General features: G+C 43.5%; 1 protein-coding gene across 1 annotated transcript; it reads right to left on the reverse strand.

The window, feature by feature from the left end:
• Window positions 1-2,212: 2,212 nt before the first annotated feature.
• XCR1 (X-C motif chemokine receptor 1) lies at window positions 2,213-9,024 on the reverse strand. Its single transcript, XM_032412097.1, has 2 exons — window positions 8,970-9,024; window positions 2,213-3,225 (listed from the first exon to the last, which is right to left on the reverse strand). The coding sequence occupies exon 2, from the start codon at window positions 3,206-3,208 to the stop codon at window positions 2,213-2,215; it is 996 nt and encodes a 331-aa protein (XP_032267988.1). The 5' UTR covers window positions 3,209-3,225; window positions 8,970-9,024.
• Window positions 9,025-17,161: the final 8,137 nt, after the last annotated feature.

Consider the following 17,161-nt stretch of genomic DNA (forward strand, 5'->3'; position numbering starts at 1 on the left):
GCAAATGCATCATTGAAACCATAGCTGGAGGTGAAGGGGTGAATGCTTTACATGCTCTCTAGGCTCCAGCTGAGGGCTGTAATAGTAGCTACTTTATACAACAGGCATATATTGAGTGCCTACTGTGTGCAAAGTCCTGCTCAAGGGACTGGGGAAGACTCTGGAATTCTCATTTTCAAGGACTTACAGCCAAATATACCTAACTGGGGTGCAGGTCAGAATCACAATGGCCCCACTTCAGAGTTAAATCAGATTGGGACAAAGTCTGTGTTGTATGGGAAAAATTCAAAGATGGGTTTTATCTATGTCCTTGGATGTGACACTATGGGACAGTGTGAGAGGCAGGCATGTGTACCGCTAACTAAAAAGGAAGGTCAAGTACAGCCATTGCCACAGAGAGGGATAAGCAAGGTGCTCTGAGAGTGTAGACTAGGGAAGAAAGGTTAATATTTATAAACTAGCAGCCTGGGGCAAGAAAGGTAGACTGTGTTCCCTAGGCATGGGTCCCCAAAATGCATAAATTAGAAGAATAGTGACAGCTGTCATTCTTTGCTCCCACTCAATACATAGTGATAGAACACTAGGACCCATGCTTGGCAGGGTGCAAGACCAGGTTCCTGCCCTCAGGCACTCTGCAGTCTGAGGGGGCAGGAAGATAAGACAAGAACAAGTGTAACTATGACACATGGCAGAGCGTGACAAACACTATTTTAGAGGGGACAAGCAGAGTGCCACAGCATGCCAGAGGGTGCTCTTCTGATTTTCAGATAGGGGAGGGCTTCCTGAGGAGCTGGCCTTTCAGCTGGGGCTTGTAGGTAGTGGAGTAGAAGGACAAGTGTTCCAGGGCCCAGTGACCTCATGATGGGGGCCCAGAGGAGACTGGGGGAAGGGTGTCTGGAAGGATGGGAGAAGGGTGTGGTCTTTTGTGGTTGGATCCTGAGCTGCATGGGGGTGATGGCAGAAGGTGGAATAACAATGGAAAAGTTCATTGGCACCAGATTGCAGGGGCCCTGAAAGACTTGCTGAGGTGTTTGGGCTTTATTTGCATATAATGAGGAGCCACTAAGGGTTCTGAAGCACCCTGGTGTCCATTCAGAGGACACTTGGTGGGGAAAGGGATGAGCAGCAGGAGGATGCTGAGGAAGTGAGGTCATTTGGGGATGGAATCATGGGCATGCAATGAATATAGGCAAGAAGAACTCTGAGGGACATGGGGAAGGCAGAGTCAACAAGACTTCGCTGTGGGAGTGGAGGAAAGGGAAATGCAGGACTCAGAGATGACTCAGGTTTGGAGTGTCGGTGGCTGGGGGAAGCTGGTGCTGTCAACCAAGCAGGTGGAGAACATTTTAGGTGGAAAGTGATGAATTTAAAGTATCAGCTCAATATCCATCCAGAGAAGATGAGATGTTGCAGGAATCTTCACCCTGGATGCCTTGGCCAAGGTGGGTGTTAACTTATCTGACCTTCAGACCTGGACTGTTGGTACCTGGAGGGTCATGACGGTATCTCGTTATCTTTATGTCCTGCAAACAAATGCTTCATGCAGAAGGTGGTGCTTATTGCATTCATTCTTTCCACAAAAGATTATTTATGGACTGAATATTCAGGTGCTAGTTCATGTGGCAGACACTGGAGCTATGACATGGAACATGTCTCCCATCTAGTTGTGGGTTTTCATGATCCAGATTGCATTCTGACTTACTTATTTGAGGATGTGCTTACCTTGGCCTGGCAGAACAGTCTCACCCAGCAGTCACTGAGGAGTGCAGAGCCAACCCCTCCAAAGTCAGCTGGCACAACCCTCCAGGCGGGCAGGGGACAGACCATCTACCATCAGCCTGCATCTGCACAATTAGCAAACACATTGAGGCTCAGACCCTCAGAAAGTCTTGGAGGATCCTCCTTTCTGGGAATCCTTCCAAGTTTTGGAGGCTTCTGGACTAAGCAATGTCTAAATGAATGAATTAATGAAGGAATGAATGATGAACTCAGCATGCAAGAAATGTTTTTCTGGATGGCAATATAAAGTTTCCAGATGGGAGCCACTGTCTGCAGAAGAGGAGACGTGGAGGACCTGCTGGTGGAAGGTATTTCTTTCACCCCTATCCCCATGGCCATGGCATTCCCTCCATGATGCTCCTTTCTGCCCCACTTCTCCCTGCTCCCTCTCCAGCAGCTCTGTCCACCTCCATTGGCACCACCAAACTCCCTTTCAATAGAAGGAGGCACCCTCGCAATTGAAGGCGTCCGCAGAGTGATGGGGAATGCTGGCTGCCTGGTGCCCACAGAGCCAGAAGTGCTGGAGCAGACGTTTGAGATGTCTGCGGAATTTGACCCCAACAAAAACGTAGAGCACTGGGTTGAAGCAGCAGTGGGAGAAGGCAACATTGCGGCAGATGAGCAAGGCATAATCCAGCTGCTGGCTGAGCTCGCAGCTCTGGATCACCCCGAGTTTCAGCAGTGTCTGCAGAAACAGGACCAGGTTGTACGGCGCCCAGCTGAGGAAGTAGGCTGTCACAATGGTGAAGATGAGCCTGACTGTCCGGGGGCGCCGTTTGGACCGTGCATGGAACAGGGTCTTGAGAATCTCCACGTAGCAGAACAGGATAATCCCGATGGAGAGCAGGAAGAAGACGTTGTGCTGGTAGACCGAGACTAGGAACCACTTGCTTTCTGAGTAGTCACAGCCTGAAGAAAACACTTTGTGGAAGACAGCGTCAGGGATGGAGGACAGGATGCTGGTTGCCCACACGGCCGTGGTCACCAGCACACGGCACTGGAGGGTGTGGACACGCAGGGACGAGAGGGGCCTCACCACCGACAGGTAGCGGTGGATGGTCATGATGGTCAGGAAGAAGATGCTGCTTTGGAGGCTGATGGAGAAGATCATGTTGAGGAGCTTGCAGAGGAAGTCCCCCAGCACCCAGCCCCAGTGGTACGCCATGATCCACACTGGCAACAAGCAGGAGAATGCCAGATCTGAGAGGCACAGGTTGAGGATGAAGACATTGGTGAGGGATTCCAGGCTCTCATACTTTACCAGGACCCACAACACCAGGCTGTTGCCCACTAGGCTGAGGAGGAACACCAGGAAGTACAGGATGGTGGTGCTGAAGGTGGCAAAGGTGAAGGTCTTGCTCTCACACAGAAAACTCTGATAATCATAATCAAAAGAGGTGCTGGACTCTGGGGTGCCTGAGGGCTCCATCTAGACAAGGAGAGCATCTGAAATGACAGAGAGGCAGAGTTTCAAACCACGTGGTTAGGCTAGGATCCATAGGACCCGTATTACAAAACAAGTGTGTGGTCCATGGTCCAGCTACCCGTGGTGACCTCTCTGTAAGGAGACTAGGAACTTGGCCAGAACACGAAGTCACTAAGCATACTGTTTAGTTTGGCAGGTATTTTTTCTTAGCAAGGCTCTCCTGATGAAGGAAGTGGTGTATTCATTTACATTCTGTCATATGCCCCCTTTCTCCTTGGAGACTGGCATTTGAGTAGCACTAAGCTAGATGGGTCTCCCAGTAGGTGTATGAGAAAGAGCAATGGAACTGGATTCAAAGAACTGAGGTCAAATTTGGGCCCCATTACTATATTTCTGGGCAAGCTATCTAAGCGTTCTGAACCTCAGGTCCTCGTCTATAAAATAGGGCTAATGATCCCCAAATTGTTCCTTCATTTATTTAGCAAATATCTAGTGAGCATTTACTCTGCCTGCCTGCCTCCCTCCCTTTGTCTCTCCCTCTGTCCCTCACTTCTTTACCGCTTCTGCTCCCTCCTTTCCTTTCTTCCATAAAGTACAGAAATCTGATGGCAGGATTGTTTCAGGAAACTTGCTGTCTCTTGAAACAGGTCCAAAAAGAAAGAAGCAAACATCTCTCATGTAAACTCAGGTGTGAAATAATCTCAAGACTACGATGAACATTGAGACTCTGGGAGAGTCTCTAATCGTCACTAACACAGACATTCCCTGAAAGGAAAGTATATGTAGAGTGACCTCCAAAGGCCAAAGGAGCCATGAGGCCAAAGAAAAAGGCCGACGAAATCCAGCTTGCCAAGAAATGGTTTATTAAAGGGGCCTTATGGACAGAAGTGTGCCTCCTTGGGTGGCCGCAAGATGAGTAGATCTCTACACCCCTACCTCCCGTAAGACCTGATTTTATAGTCCTAGAGGCTGGGGAGTGCATAATGGGAGATGACTGGGAGGAAATGTTTGAGAATAGTTGTGTGTCATAGCTATATCTCCAGAGTAGATCAAGGCCATTATGCCCCAAGTGTACACTTAAGGGTAATTTATTATGCAAGTGGTTAGACAAAAGAATTGTGGTGGTGATGGTGGTACTGGTGTGTGTGTGTGGGGGGGGGGGGCGGGCTCAAGAACACTCCAGGTCACAGAGCGGTCATCCTGGCAGATTTGTCCAAGATGGCATCAGGCTGGTTCACACACTCGTTAACACAGAGGATTAATTCTCCGAGCAGAAAGCTGCCTCATTCAGGAGTTTGGTTTACAGAACATCCTATAGAGACAAACAATGGCAATAACCTAAGTGTCCAGTTGAGGGGGAGTAGCTAAGGAAACTGTACTGAGTCACACTGATTCAATCCTCCAAGTTAGTGAGGTTTGGGAAACCATGAGACTTGAAGGCCAGGGAGAGGAAAGGGAGTGACTAAAGAGCCGGAACTCTGGCTGAAGGAGGTGAGTGAAGCTGCCGAGCCTTTGTGAAGGAAGATGGGAGATTGGAGCTGCCTGCACCAAGTCAGAGCCTTCTAATGACCTACTACGTGCCAGGCACTGTGCTAGCACAGGCTACTCACCAGCTCCTTCTGTCCTGTGACTGTCTGTAAGGCACCCCCCCCACCTTATAGAAGAGGAAACCAAGGCTCAGACTAGTGAAGTGACCTTCTCGACGGTATAAAGCCAATAAGTAGGAAGGAGAGCTAAGCCCGGAGCCAAACCTAGGCCCTCCTGCCTTGTACTTGGAGGAGGAGAAACAGAGAAATAGCCTGAGTTTTTCACTTACCTAGTTTGGGATGGGAGGAATAATAAGGGAGTCTCAGACATGTCCTAGTCTAGGTAGTAAGTCAGTTTGTGTCTCCAAACACCAAAGTGAAGATGCTTGAAAATATACATATGGTTGGTTTCTTTTGTATTCTTTTGATTCCCAAAGAGGACTACATAAGATTTTGTATGTTTACTGTCTGCTTGTGTTTCTTATTTTGAAAGTGTTCATGGATTTTGTTCATTTTTCTCCTTGGAATAATAGTGTTTTTCTTATGGATTTTTAAGAGCACTTTTTAGTCTTGTCAACCTGTTGTCCTTCTTAGCTTTTAATTCTATCCATGCCTTTTCATATTTTTTTTTTTTTTTGACACTTAGAAAGTGGGAGCCTACATTTTAAAGAGGAGCTCATCTGAGTCAATCCAATAGCGCTTGATGACTTCTGACACATGCCAGGGCCTGCAACAGATGCTGGATTCTAGGGTGGAAACATGACTGATAAATAGTCTCTATCAGCAAGAGGCTTATAATATAGAATGAATAGAAATTGTACAAATGTCTGGGATTTCCTGTAGTGTGACTAGTTGGAAATGCAGATATTTTGGGACAGGGGCCTTGTAAGCACCCCTCATGTCATACAGGTGATCCCCAAAGTCTGCTGCCTAGCTCTTGTCTTCCCCTGACCCAGGGCCAGTGTAGGCTGACCCATCTTCTTAATATCAGCAGCCCAGCAACATGGTTGGAAATTTCTCAAAATTAAGTGGCTTCTCCTGACAAAGAAGATATCTTGTCCCACTTTTATTTCAATTTACTAAAAACAAGTAGCTTTATAAACTCTCAGTGTTGTAACATCTCTCATGAATACAGAACAAATCAACATAGAGCTGGTTTGGCTTCCTTGGCTGATGATTTGTGTTGCATCGCCAAGACAAGATAATCACATGTCTCTATATTTAGCAGAGTTCATATTTTCTCTTCAACTCTCCAGAATAAAAGAAGTCCTTGTGCTGGTCTGGGATGACAGGGAGCCAGTGGCCAATCTATTCAACTTCCATTTCTCCCGCTTCACCTAGTCTTTTCCTGATCTGTGGTCCTGAATGATGCAGCTTGAATGGGTTGGTAAGAGGTTATCAAGTATTGAATTATTTACTATGGAGAAGATAATATAAGTGGGTTTCATTTCTCAGTAATGGTTGAGTAAGCTCAGATGTGACCAACCATTCTACAGATAAGAACTATAAACCCTGGGACAGAAACCAAACCTGAACCCAAAACCTTCCTCCGGGCACTGTTGAGCAACCAAAAGATGGTGAATACTGGAAGGCACCAGGCATTTGAAAAAGGAGAGCAGCTGAATGGCACAGGTGGGATTCTCATTTTTTGGCTTTGGCCTCGGGGCAGGAGCCAGTCATAAGGGGCAGCTAAAATTCCAGTAGCAAAGTCACAATATTTTGGTCTTGAAAAACCAGATGGCTGAGCTTAGGGCAACTAGAGCCACTGAAGAGGGAACTAGGGGACATCACAGAGAAGAAAGGGTTAGAGAGTGAGAACCCCAGGATCTGTGTGTTTACTCTGCCCAAATGTTTGGCTGACTGAACCATGGATGCCCCGTGAACGCCGGAGGCACTGAACTGAAATTGAGCTGCTGCCCACTTCAGGGGAGGCAGAGTTTAGAGACTGAGCCGGCCACCATAATTGTGTGATGAAACAAACAACATATAAAACAATCATTACTTTTCAAAAGAATGAAACAGAATCCGGTCTGCACAACATAGCATCCATAATGATCAGGCTACAATACAACATCACTCAGCATGTGGAGAAATAGGAGAAATGGTCCATCCTCAAAAGAAAAAAACCAATCAAGAAACTGACCCTGAGATGACCCAGATGTTAGAATTTGTGAATAAGCATGGAAATGCAACTCTCTTCACTGTGCTCAAGGGACTAAAGGAAAATATATCCCTAATGAATGGAAAGATAAAATCTCAGCAGAGAAAGGCAAACTCTATGAAAGACCCAAAAGGAAATAGAAACCAATAACAATACGATATCTGGAAAAGCCAAAATAATTTGGAAGCAAAACGACATACTTCTAAAGAATCTGAATCAAAGAAAAAAAATCACAGGTGAATTGTAAAATATTTGGAACCAAATAATAATGAAAATAGCACATATCAAAATTCATGGCACACAACCGAAGCAAACTTAGATATGTATACCTTTAAACGCTTATATTAGAAAAAAGAAAGGTCTAAAATTAATGATCTAAAATCAATGACTCAGAAGCTAGGGGAAAAAAAAGAACAAATTAAACCCAAAGATAGTAGAAGGAAGGAAATAAAGATAAAAGAAGAAACAAAGAAATAAGGAATAAAAAGAGAAGAAATGTACAAAACCAAAACCGGTTGTTGGAAAGAATTTTTAAAAATGTAAGAAAACTTTAGTTAGATTGAGAGCAAAAAGAGAGAGGACAAATTCTGAGTAGCAGGTATGAAAGAATGGGCATTGCAACAGATCTTGAAGATTTTAAATGACTAACAAAGAAATATTATGATCAATTTTACATTAGATTGGCAATTTAAATAAAATGGACACATTTCTTTAAAAATTCAACCTACCAAAGCTGACACGAGGTGATACAGCAAATCTGTAAAGTCCTACCTTTATTAGAGAAATTTAATTAACTATAAAAGAAACTTTCTCACAAAGAAAACTCTAGAACTAGATTTTTCTCATGCATTCTGTCAAACTTTTAAGGAAGAAATAACACCAATCTTATACAAACGATCTGAGGTATGGGACGGAATACTTCTCAAATCATTTCAGGAGATCAGCATAGGCCGGATACCAAAACCAGACAAAAACATCCAATAAAGGAAACTACAAAACCAATATCCCTCATGAACGTAGACACAAAATTCCTTAACCAAGTGTTAGCACGTCAAATCCAGAAATATATTTTAAAAGGATAAAATACATCACGACCAAGTGGTTTTTATCCCAGAAATATGAGAATGGTCTAACATTTGAAAAATCAAGCAATTTAGGGGCACCTGGGTGGCTCAGTTGGTCAAGCATCTGCCTTTGGCTCAGGTCATGATCTCAGGGTTCTGGGATCGAGCCCCACATTGCGCTCCCTGCTCAGCAGGGAGTCTGTTTCTCCCTCTGCCCTCCCCTCACTTGCTCTCTCTCTCTTTCTCTCTCTCTCCCTCGAATAAATAAATAAAATCTTTAAAAAAATCGAGCAATTTAAGTCACCATATTGACAGAATAAAGACAAAAACTATATTACATTTTTTGATCAATGCAGAAAAGTACTGGACAAAACCCAATACCGATTCATGATGGAAACTCTGAGCAAATCAGGAATTAAAGGGATATTGGGCATCTACAAAAGCTATTCCATTTTTCTGTTGGTTATTCATTCCTTTACACAAAATGTCACAGGTGCTTCTGGTCTGAGCTTGGGAGGTCTCAGGGACAACAAGGGAGAATGGTGCCAAACCCCAAACCACTGTGAGTTACATTCTAGGAGCCTTGTCCCCTTTTGCCTGTCACTGCTCTCCCTCCCTGTCTCTGCTTGCCCACCTCAACCCCAAAAGAGGAAATTTAGCTTTCCAGTCTACAATAGGTTTCTGGATCGAGAAACACAACCACTGATAATAACAACGCCTGACCTAAAGGCTAGGAACCAGATAACCCCCCTATACTTTCTTCAGCAGAAGAAAAAGAAAAACACATACATGATAGGTCTACTCAAAGCGCACGTACCAGCTTTTTAGCAATGCAGACTTGGGGGAATCCCAAGACTTAGGGACTCAGACCCTCTGGAAGTAGGGCTCAGGACTCTGCATATTCACTAGCTCTCCAGTTGATTCTCATGCCCACCTAGAGTTCAAGAACCCCTGGTACAAGCTATTAACATCAGAGGAAAACATAAGTTAGAAATGTTTGTGAAGGAACTCACCTAGATCTACACCTCTTCACATGCGTCTCGAGGCAGAAATGGTACTTCTCTGTTGCATATTGCACTTCAAGAAACTGAAACACCTGCCCTGCCCGGAAGGCTAGAGGAAGATAAGGGGAGACTGTTGTGTACAGTCTCAGAGGGAGGCAGGGAGCCTTGACTAATCCCTCCTCTCCCTCTCCTGGCTTCCCAGCTTGACCCGCCCCCAACCTCCCTACTCCCACCCAAGCCCTCATGTAAGAACCTGGCCCCATCACTGGTCACCCGACCCGTCTCCAAAGGCAGGTGGGGTCGACAACTTAAGGGTCATCTGAGTCCCTGGGTCCCACTGAGACTAGAGTCAGGTAATTTTGGAGTTGGAAGGAAGCCTAAAGGATAAATTTTTAAAAAGTTGTATTTGGATTTTAGCAAAAATTGTATTTTATTAACATACCAGTTACATAAAATGATGATGATGATGATTTTAAATTGAGATAATATTCCTGGAACAAAAAATTTACCATTTTAAATTGTAGAATTCTGTAGTGTTTAGCATATTCACAATATTTGCAACCATCATTGTTATTCAATTCCGGAACATTTCCAACACTCCCAAGAGAAATCCCATACTTGTTAGCAGTCAATCCCTTTCCTATTTCCCTCCATCCCCCCAGCAACCACTAACCTACTTGCTGTCTTTATGGTTTTGCCTATTCTGGACATTTCATCTAAGTGGAATCATACAATATGTGACCTTTGGTGATTGGCCTCTTTCACTTAGTATAATGTTCTGAAGGCTCATCCATATTGTGGCATGTATCACTACTTCATTCCATCTTATGGTTGAATACTATTCCACTGTATGGATACAGCACATTTCATTTACCCATTCATCAGTTGAGGGACATTTGGGTTGTTTCCACTTTGGGGCTACTATGAATAATAATTGAATATTCACGTGCAAGTTTTTGTGTGGACATATATTTTCAGTTCTCTTGCGTATGTACCCAAGAGTGAAATTGTGGGGCTGGATGGTATCTCTTTGTTTGAACTTTTTTGGGGAACTCTGCTTTTCACAGAGCTGTACCATTTTACTTACCCAACAGCAGCGCATGAGGATTCCAGTTTCTCCCTATCTTCACCAGCACTTGTTCATTTTCTCTCTTTCTTTCGTTTTTAAATTATAGGGTATGAAATGGTAGCTCACCATGATTTTGATTTACATCTCCTTCATGAATAACAATGTTAAGTATCTTTTCATGTGCTTATTGGTCATTTGGGTATTTCCTTGAGAAGTGTCCATGCAGAAATTTTGCCTTTTTCAAGTTTGGATTATTTGGCTTTTTATTATTAAATTGTAATCATTATTTATATATTCTGGATACTAGAGTCTTCTCAGATACATTATTTGCAAATAACTTTTCCCATTTTGTGAGAACTTTTTAAATTTGTTGATAGTATCCTTTCATACACAAAAGTTTCTAATTTTGATGAAAACCCATTTATATATACATTTTTAATTCTTGTGGTAAATTCTTGAGGGTAATGCTGGCCTCACGGGATGAGTTAGGAAGTATTCCCTCTGCTTCTATCTTTGGAAAGAGAATGTAGGGAATCGATGTAATTTCTTCTTTAAATGTTTGGTAGAAATCACCCATGGACCCATCTGGGTCTGCTGATTTCTCTTTTGGAAAGTTGTTAATTATTGATTCCATTTCATAATAGATATAAGTCTGTTCACATTTTCTGTTTCTTCTTGTGTTGAGTTTTGACAGATTGTATATTTGAAAGAATTGGTACACAGTTTATCAAATTTGTGGGCATAGTATTGTTCATAATATTCCCCTATTACCTTTTTTTTTTTTTAAAGATTTTATTTATTTATTTGAGAGAGAATGAGAGACAGAGAGCACGAGAGGGCAGAGGGTCAGAGGGAGAAGCAGACCCCCCAGCTGAGCAGGGAGCCCGATGTGGGACTTGATCCCGGGACTCCAGGATCATGACCTGAGCCGAAGGCAGTCGCTTAATCAACTGACCCACCCAGGCGCCCCTCCCCTATTACCTTTTAATGTTGATGGAGTTTGTAGTAATGTCTCCTCTTTCATTTCTGGTATTAGTAATTTGAATCCTCTTTTTCTTAGTCTGACTAGAAGCTTATTGATTTTATCAAAATTTTCAAAGAACCACCTTTGGTTTTTATTGATTTTTCTCTACAAAAATGGGATGATATTATGCACACTGATTTATCCTTTTTCCTTTAAACAAAGTGGCACAAACATCCTTCCAAGCCTATTTTATTCTAACAGTTGAAAAAGATTCTACTGCATTGTGGTGTCATATTTTACTTATTTCCCTGTCAATGGACACCCAGTTTGCTTCCAAGTTTTAAAATTACCCCAATGATACAGGGGACATCAATGAAGATAGACCTTTAATGCACTGGTATTGATATTTCTATAGGATGGATTTTCAGAAGTGGTGGATTTCTGGGTCATATGTGAATTTTTACATTTTGTGTATGTGAAAATGTATGTGAATTTTACATTTTGGTACATATTGCCAGACTGCCCTCTATTAAGGTTGTATTTATTTACATTTCCACAATAGTGTACAAGTGTCCGCATTTCCATGCACCTGGTCAAAATTGGATGTTACTAGCTTTAAAAGTTTTAGTCATTCTGAAAGGAGTAGGGAAATATCATGTTGTTTTGATTCAAACTTTATATTATTTTTAGCTGGGCATTTTTTCCCCCACAGCTGTATCGGCCAATTACGGGCGTGTGTGTGTGTGTGTGTGTGTGTGTGATTGCTCTTCTGCCAAAGTAGGTAATTATTGAGAGGAGTCATATAGGAAGTGTTCAACAAATGTTTATTCCCTAAATATGAAGACACAATCTGAAACTTAGGTGTTCACAATTCCTCATGTTTGGTTTCAGTGTGAGAAAGAAGCCATGGTTTTGCCTTAAACAGAAAGTTCTAAAACACTGGCAGGCTGGATGAAGGTGGAACTGAGTTCCAGCCTCAGGCAGACGTGACAGGCAGAAGGGGAAGTCCAATCTCGGGGACAGCACAATGTGGACAGTGGCCTGGTGACCACAGTTCAGGTCTGGACCCATCTGTGGGGAAGTGAGATTCAGGGCAGAGACTAGCATCAGAGGCCTTTGGCATCAGCATCAGAGTGGGACCCTCGGCAGGAATTAATTGCTGTAACAGGAATGGCTGACTCTAGATCCCCTCGGTCCCACAATCTAACTGGGCCAAGTATAAGAGAGATGATTCTCTTTGAGTCCATACACATGAGACCAGGGATAAGCATAGGTACATCAAAGGTCTTGCACCTTTGGGAGCCCTGAGAAGTGCCTCCTGGCCTCACTGGGTGGTACATTCACAGGGAACATCTTCAGTCATGAAAGTGATGAGGGCCACCTTGAGTAGCCACAGAGGCCACGCATCTCATGGAGGGGTTAGAAGGGAAGGGCACAGCAGTTTGTGGATGACAACACAGGAGACCACTTCAGGCACCTCATCATTAGCTGAAGTCGGCTTTAGGGGGTGGGGAGGACAGTGCTGAGGTCTTGTCAGATGGGGGCGGGGGGAGTGTGTGCTAGAGCCATTGTAATCTGGACTTTGAGGTTAGCATGATCTTATTTGAAACTGAGGCTGGAGAGCTTGGGGTCCCTCTAGTTATGCCAGAGTCTAAGGCAGAGTTAGATCAATGAGAGGAAATTAAATAGTCTTAGCTTCAAGAGTTATAGGAAGACATGACTCCATGAAGGTCACAGTATGTCACTGCACAATAGGGCCTCAAAGTTATTTTTAAAAGTTAAATTTATTATATTATTACTGAATAGGTAATAGAGTCACAGGAGTCAATGTGGATCATAGATCAAAAATCAAAGATCCATATTGAAAAAAACAAGAATCCACAGCTCCATATTAATAATAAATAGGTAAGTAAGTAGGTGAGCGGGGAGGGCTCTGCTTATGGGAGAGGCCAGTAGGTAACTATGGAGGTGGAGCGGGGGTTGGAAGATCACTGTACAACTGTCACAGAGAAGGCTGATTCAGGCAAGAGCCTCTGATGGATGCTGACTCTAGGGGTGGGAAGTTTTGATGAGGGGCAGGATTCTAAATTGTTTCCACACAGACTACTCATTAGTTACAAAGGCAATAGTAATTATATAGCAGAGAAATCAGACAACACCTTGACCAAATGATCAAATTTAACATCCCCAATGAGGGGCAGGTGGATGTCATGTGTGATGTCCGGAGGAGGACACAATATGGCTCATGTAATATTCCAGACAGGGATGCATGACCTGAATCTGAAGATGGTGCATCATGAGACAGACCCAAGTGAGGAATGTTGTGTTAAAAAGCAGAGAGCTCTATTCTTCGGAAATGTCAGTGTCAAGAAAGGTGAAGAAGGCTGAGGAACGTTTCTGATTAAAGGAGGTAAAGGGACATGACAACTGAATACAGCACGGAGCCCTAGACTGGATTCTGTGCTAGAGGAAAAAGTCTTATGAAGAACATGATCGCATCAACCTACTAAGCTGGGACACCCATAAGTAGATTAGATACAAGGGCTAGGTCAACACTGAGCCTACTGACTTGATCACTGCAGCGTAGTTACTTAAAAGAATGTTCCCGTTCATTGGAAGCACACCCTGAAATATGTAGGGGTAATGGGTTCTACAGTTTACTTTCAAATAACTCAGAAAGGAGGGTCCGGACCAGATGCACATGATACTGCTGTGGGGTAAAATGTTAATAATACATGAATCTGTGAAAAGAGTTTGGAAGTGCTGTTGGCGTGGTTCTTACACTTGTCATTTTTTCTGTTTGAAATTATTTTCAAATGAATAGTGTAAAAGCTTAAAAAACCAAATGTATGCAGTGCAAAATCTTACTTCCTTCCAATCCGCCCCATGCCCCAAACACTTGTATTAATTTCTTGCATTCCCTTCTAAAGTGTCCTTTTGCAAACACAAGCGTGGACATTTATGTTCAGGTTATTTTTGCATGAAGTCACAATCTAGAGATTTTTAGCCTCTCAAAAAGCCATACCAATAGGGTCTTCCTTTTTAATTTCTCCACAAGTCTTCGTTATCAGCATAACATGCAGGAGTGTCAACCTTTTGCCGAGTCAACAAAAACAAATGCCAAGTCATGATGACATCTTCTTCTCCTCCTCCCTGTGGAGGCGAGTGACCCACAGCTCTTCTGGTTCATCCGGGGAAGCAATGGGCCAGTCTAAAGCAGTGGGCCGTACACATGAGTCATCAAGTGAATCTTGGGAGCTGATAATCAGCCAAAAGCTGGAATGGCCGACCTAAAGAAATGAGGCAGCCAAGGCGTAACTTGAGTCAGAAAAAGAGTTTCTCCTAAGTTGTATTCCTTGGTGTCTTCCGAAACATGGAGCTCAAGCCAGCAAGAAGGAAACAGAGATCCTCAGACACCCCTCTGGAGACTCTGATTCCATAACTGCAAGGTGTCTAAAGTAGCTGGGATCCTCCCCTGTCCAGCGGGAGGGTATACATAGAGAAACATCTGTTTAGGGAGCCACCATCACTCTGCCAAGTATTGACCTGATCAGAAGCAACACTCTGAAGAAGGCATTTATCAATATTCAGATTTTACACATGAGCCAGCAGAGGTGCCCAGATGTGAAGTCAATTGCCCACAGTCAAAGAGCAAGAAAATAGTAGCTAAGTGGGAGGGGGAGTGGGGGAGGGAAAAAGAGAATCCTAAGCAGGCTCCACGCCCAGTGTGGAGCCTGATGCCGGGCTCAATCTCACTACCCTGAGATTATAACCTGAGCCAAAATCAAGAGTCAGACACTTAACTGACTGAGCCACCCAGGTGCCCCACTAATATATACTCTTAATCAAATACTTATACAGGTAAAGTTCAGGGTGATCATGTATTTGATATCTTAGGACATTTTAGTCAAACTAAGGTATATAATGAGAAAGAGGACAAAGAAAAGGATGAGCTCAGGGCTTCCACTTACCAGCTCAAGCTCTGCATAAATGACCTGAAAACTCCTGTATCTGTCCTTAAAGAAACCCTATTTCCCAAAGCCACAGGGCTAAGATTTCTGAACGCCAAACCAACTCTCAACCTGCAAGTGTTTGAATTACAATGTAAATCAAATCCACAGTATTGCAAGGTGTCTTCTGTTAAAGTGAGGGCATTGGTTGGGAAGTCATGGGATTCTGGAAATTGGAATGTGGACATATAGGAAGATCTCAGGGAAGCTGGGGGTATAGAATCCCTAAATCCTCCTGATTCTTCTTTGCTAGTAGAAGCAGTCCTTCTACCTCTGTCCGACTCACAAAGTCATCATCAAATGGATGTGGTATATATGAGATGAGGCCCAAGCAATCCCTGAAGGCACAAGTAAGTCATATGAGGAAGTAGCCCAAATGCCCATGGCCCCTATTTATTCTTGCTACACTGCCTTCTCTCTCCAGCCACACACCTATGACCTCATGAGCAGTTTCCTAGGACCCGCTGAATGAAGAAGAAAAAAACTCATGTCTGGTTTACAGCTGGCTCTGTATGACATGCAGGTACCACCCACAAATGGTGGCATCCCTCTCTGGGACATCCCTGGATGACAGTGATGAAGGCAAACCCTCTCCATGAGCAGAATTTTGAGCATTGCACCTGGCTGTTCATTTTGCTTGGAAGGAGAAATAGGTACTCAAATGCCCAGTCCTGCTATTTATAGACAGCCTCTGAGTTCAGTTCCCACAGACCTTGTCCTGTACAGAGCAAGTTTGCTAGTTGACTTCAGAAAGAAAATCTTACTTCCCTGATTTCCATATTTGGGGACAGAGAGGTAAAGAACTCTGTCACTTCTATGGAACATGCAGTTTACAGGTTCATTTCCTACCTCTACCAAAAAGAGGAAAGTGTGCTTGCCCATTTTTCACTTCCACTTGACTGAGGCCTGAATACTCATGACCAATGTCCCCTCCAAGGTTTTTTCCTTTGGTACAAATTGAGGTATGTGTAAAGTAGATTGTACATTTACTGATATATACATTTATAGTAACAAATGTGCATATATTTACAATCATAAAGTCATACTTCCAGCTGACATGATACAACTGTCTTGCATACAGCTGCAAATATGCTAACTCTTCCCCCAGACAGGTTGCAAAGTCCTTGGGTGATATTCATTCTTTTCCCTGATACTGTGTAACTTGAATATGTGATGTAAAGTTAATTATTATTATGATAACACCTCATGTTAGAAGAGAGTAAGAGAGGGAAGAAAACAAAAATATTTGCTTAATATATATGTATATAACATATATGTGTATGTAAACATATTCATAATGAAACAAGGAAGAAATATTCATAATACTTATAGTTCTCATTTCTGTATCTGGTCACATGGTCATAGCTTGTATTTACAGCTATCTTCTTCCACTACTTGTTCCATATTCCCTTTGCCCTCAGCAAGTCCCTTAGCCAGTCATGGTTCTTTGTCTAGTGGGTGACCCAAACCTTCATACCTAAAACCTGGACCATTAACATTTTTGCTTGAATTGGGTTGTTGTGATTTCCCACTGACTTTAATCACAGGACATGGTAATACATGATAAGAGACACCCTAAGGGATCTGATCTCCTGTACTCCAGATATATTCTTCCTTACTTCTCCGGTGCCGTAGCAGATCAGTTTCTTCTTGGTGGCCAGGATCAATCACCCAGCCAGAACAGTGACTCCCTTCTTTGCCTGTTGATTCAGAAGCAAGACAATTCCAAAGTGGCCAGGTTGTCATCTCAACTTTCTGGTTCAGTGGGATCATTGTGTGTCTCCCTATGGAAGCATGTACATCGTGGTCTAAGGTCTCTCCCAGCCAACCCCTTCTCCCTCTCCCTTTATCCTTTCAGGCATTTCCCCCAATAAATCTCCTGTACATCTGATCCTCAGTTGGTGTCTGCTTTTGAAATTCCAAGGGAGGAGAAGCTCAAGGGCCATCTGAGGGTCTCAAGTCTGGCATGGGGCCATCCTTCTCTCAGGAGGAATAGGGCCCTGGGCAAGGAACAGGATGAAGAGACTGACAGCATTCAGAAGGCCCACCCACCTCTCTGCTGGAACTTCCAGCCTGTCTCTGGCTGGGTGGCTTGGTGCCCATGCAGGCAGAAGGTGAAAGGCGGACCTGAAGGTGTGAACAGGAGACTCCCCTTCAG

Source organism: Phoca vitulina, unplaced genomic scaffold, assembly GCF_004348235.1.
Source record: "Phoca vitulina isolate PV1807 unplaced genomic scaffold, GSC_HSeal_1.0 scaffold13, whole genome shotgun sequence".
NCBI lineage: Eukaryota > Metazoa > Chordata > Mammalia > Carnivora > Phocidae > Phoca > Phoca vitulina.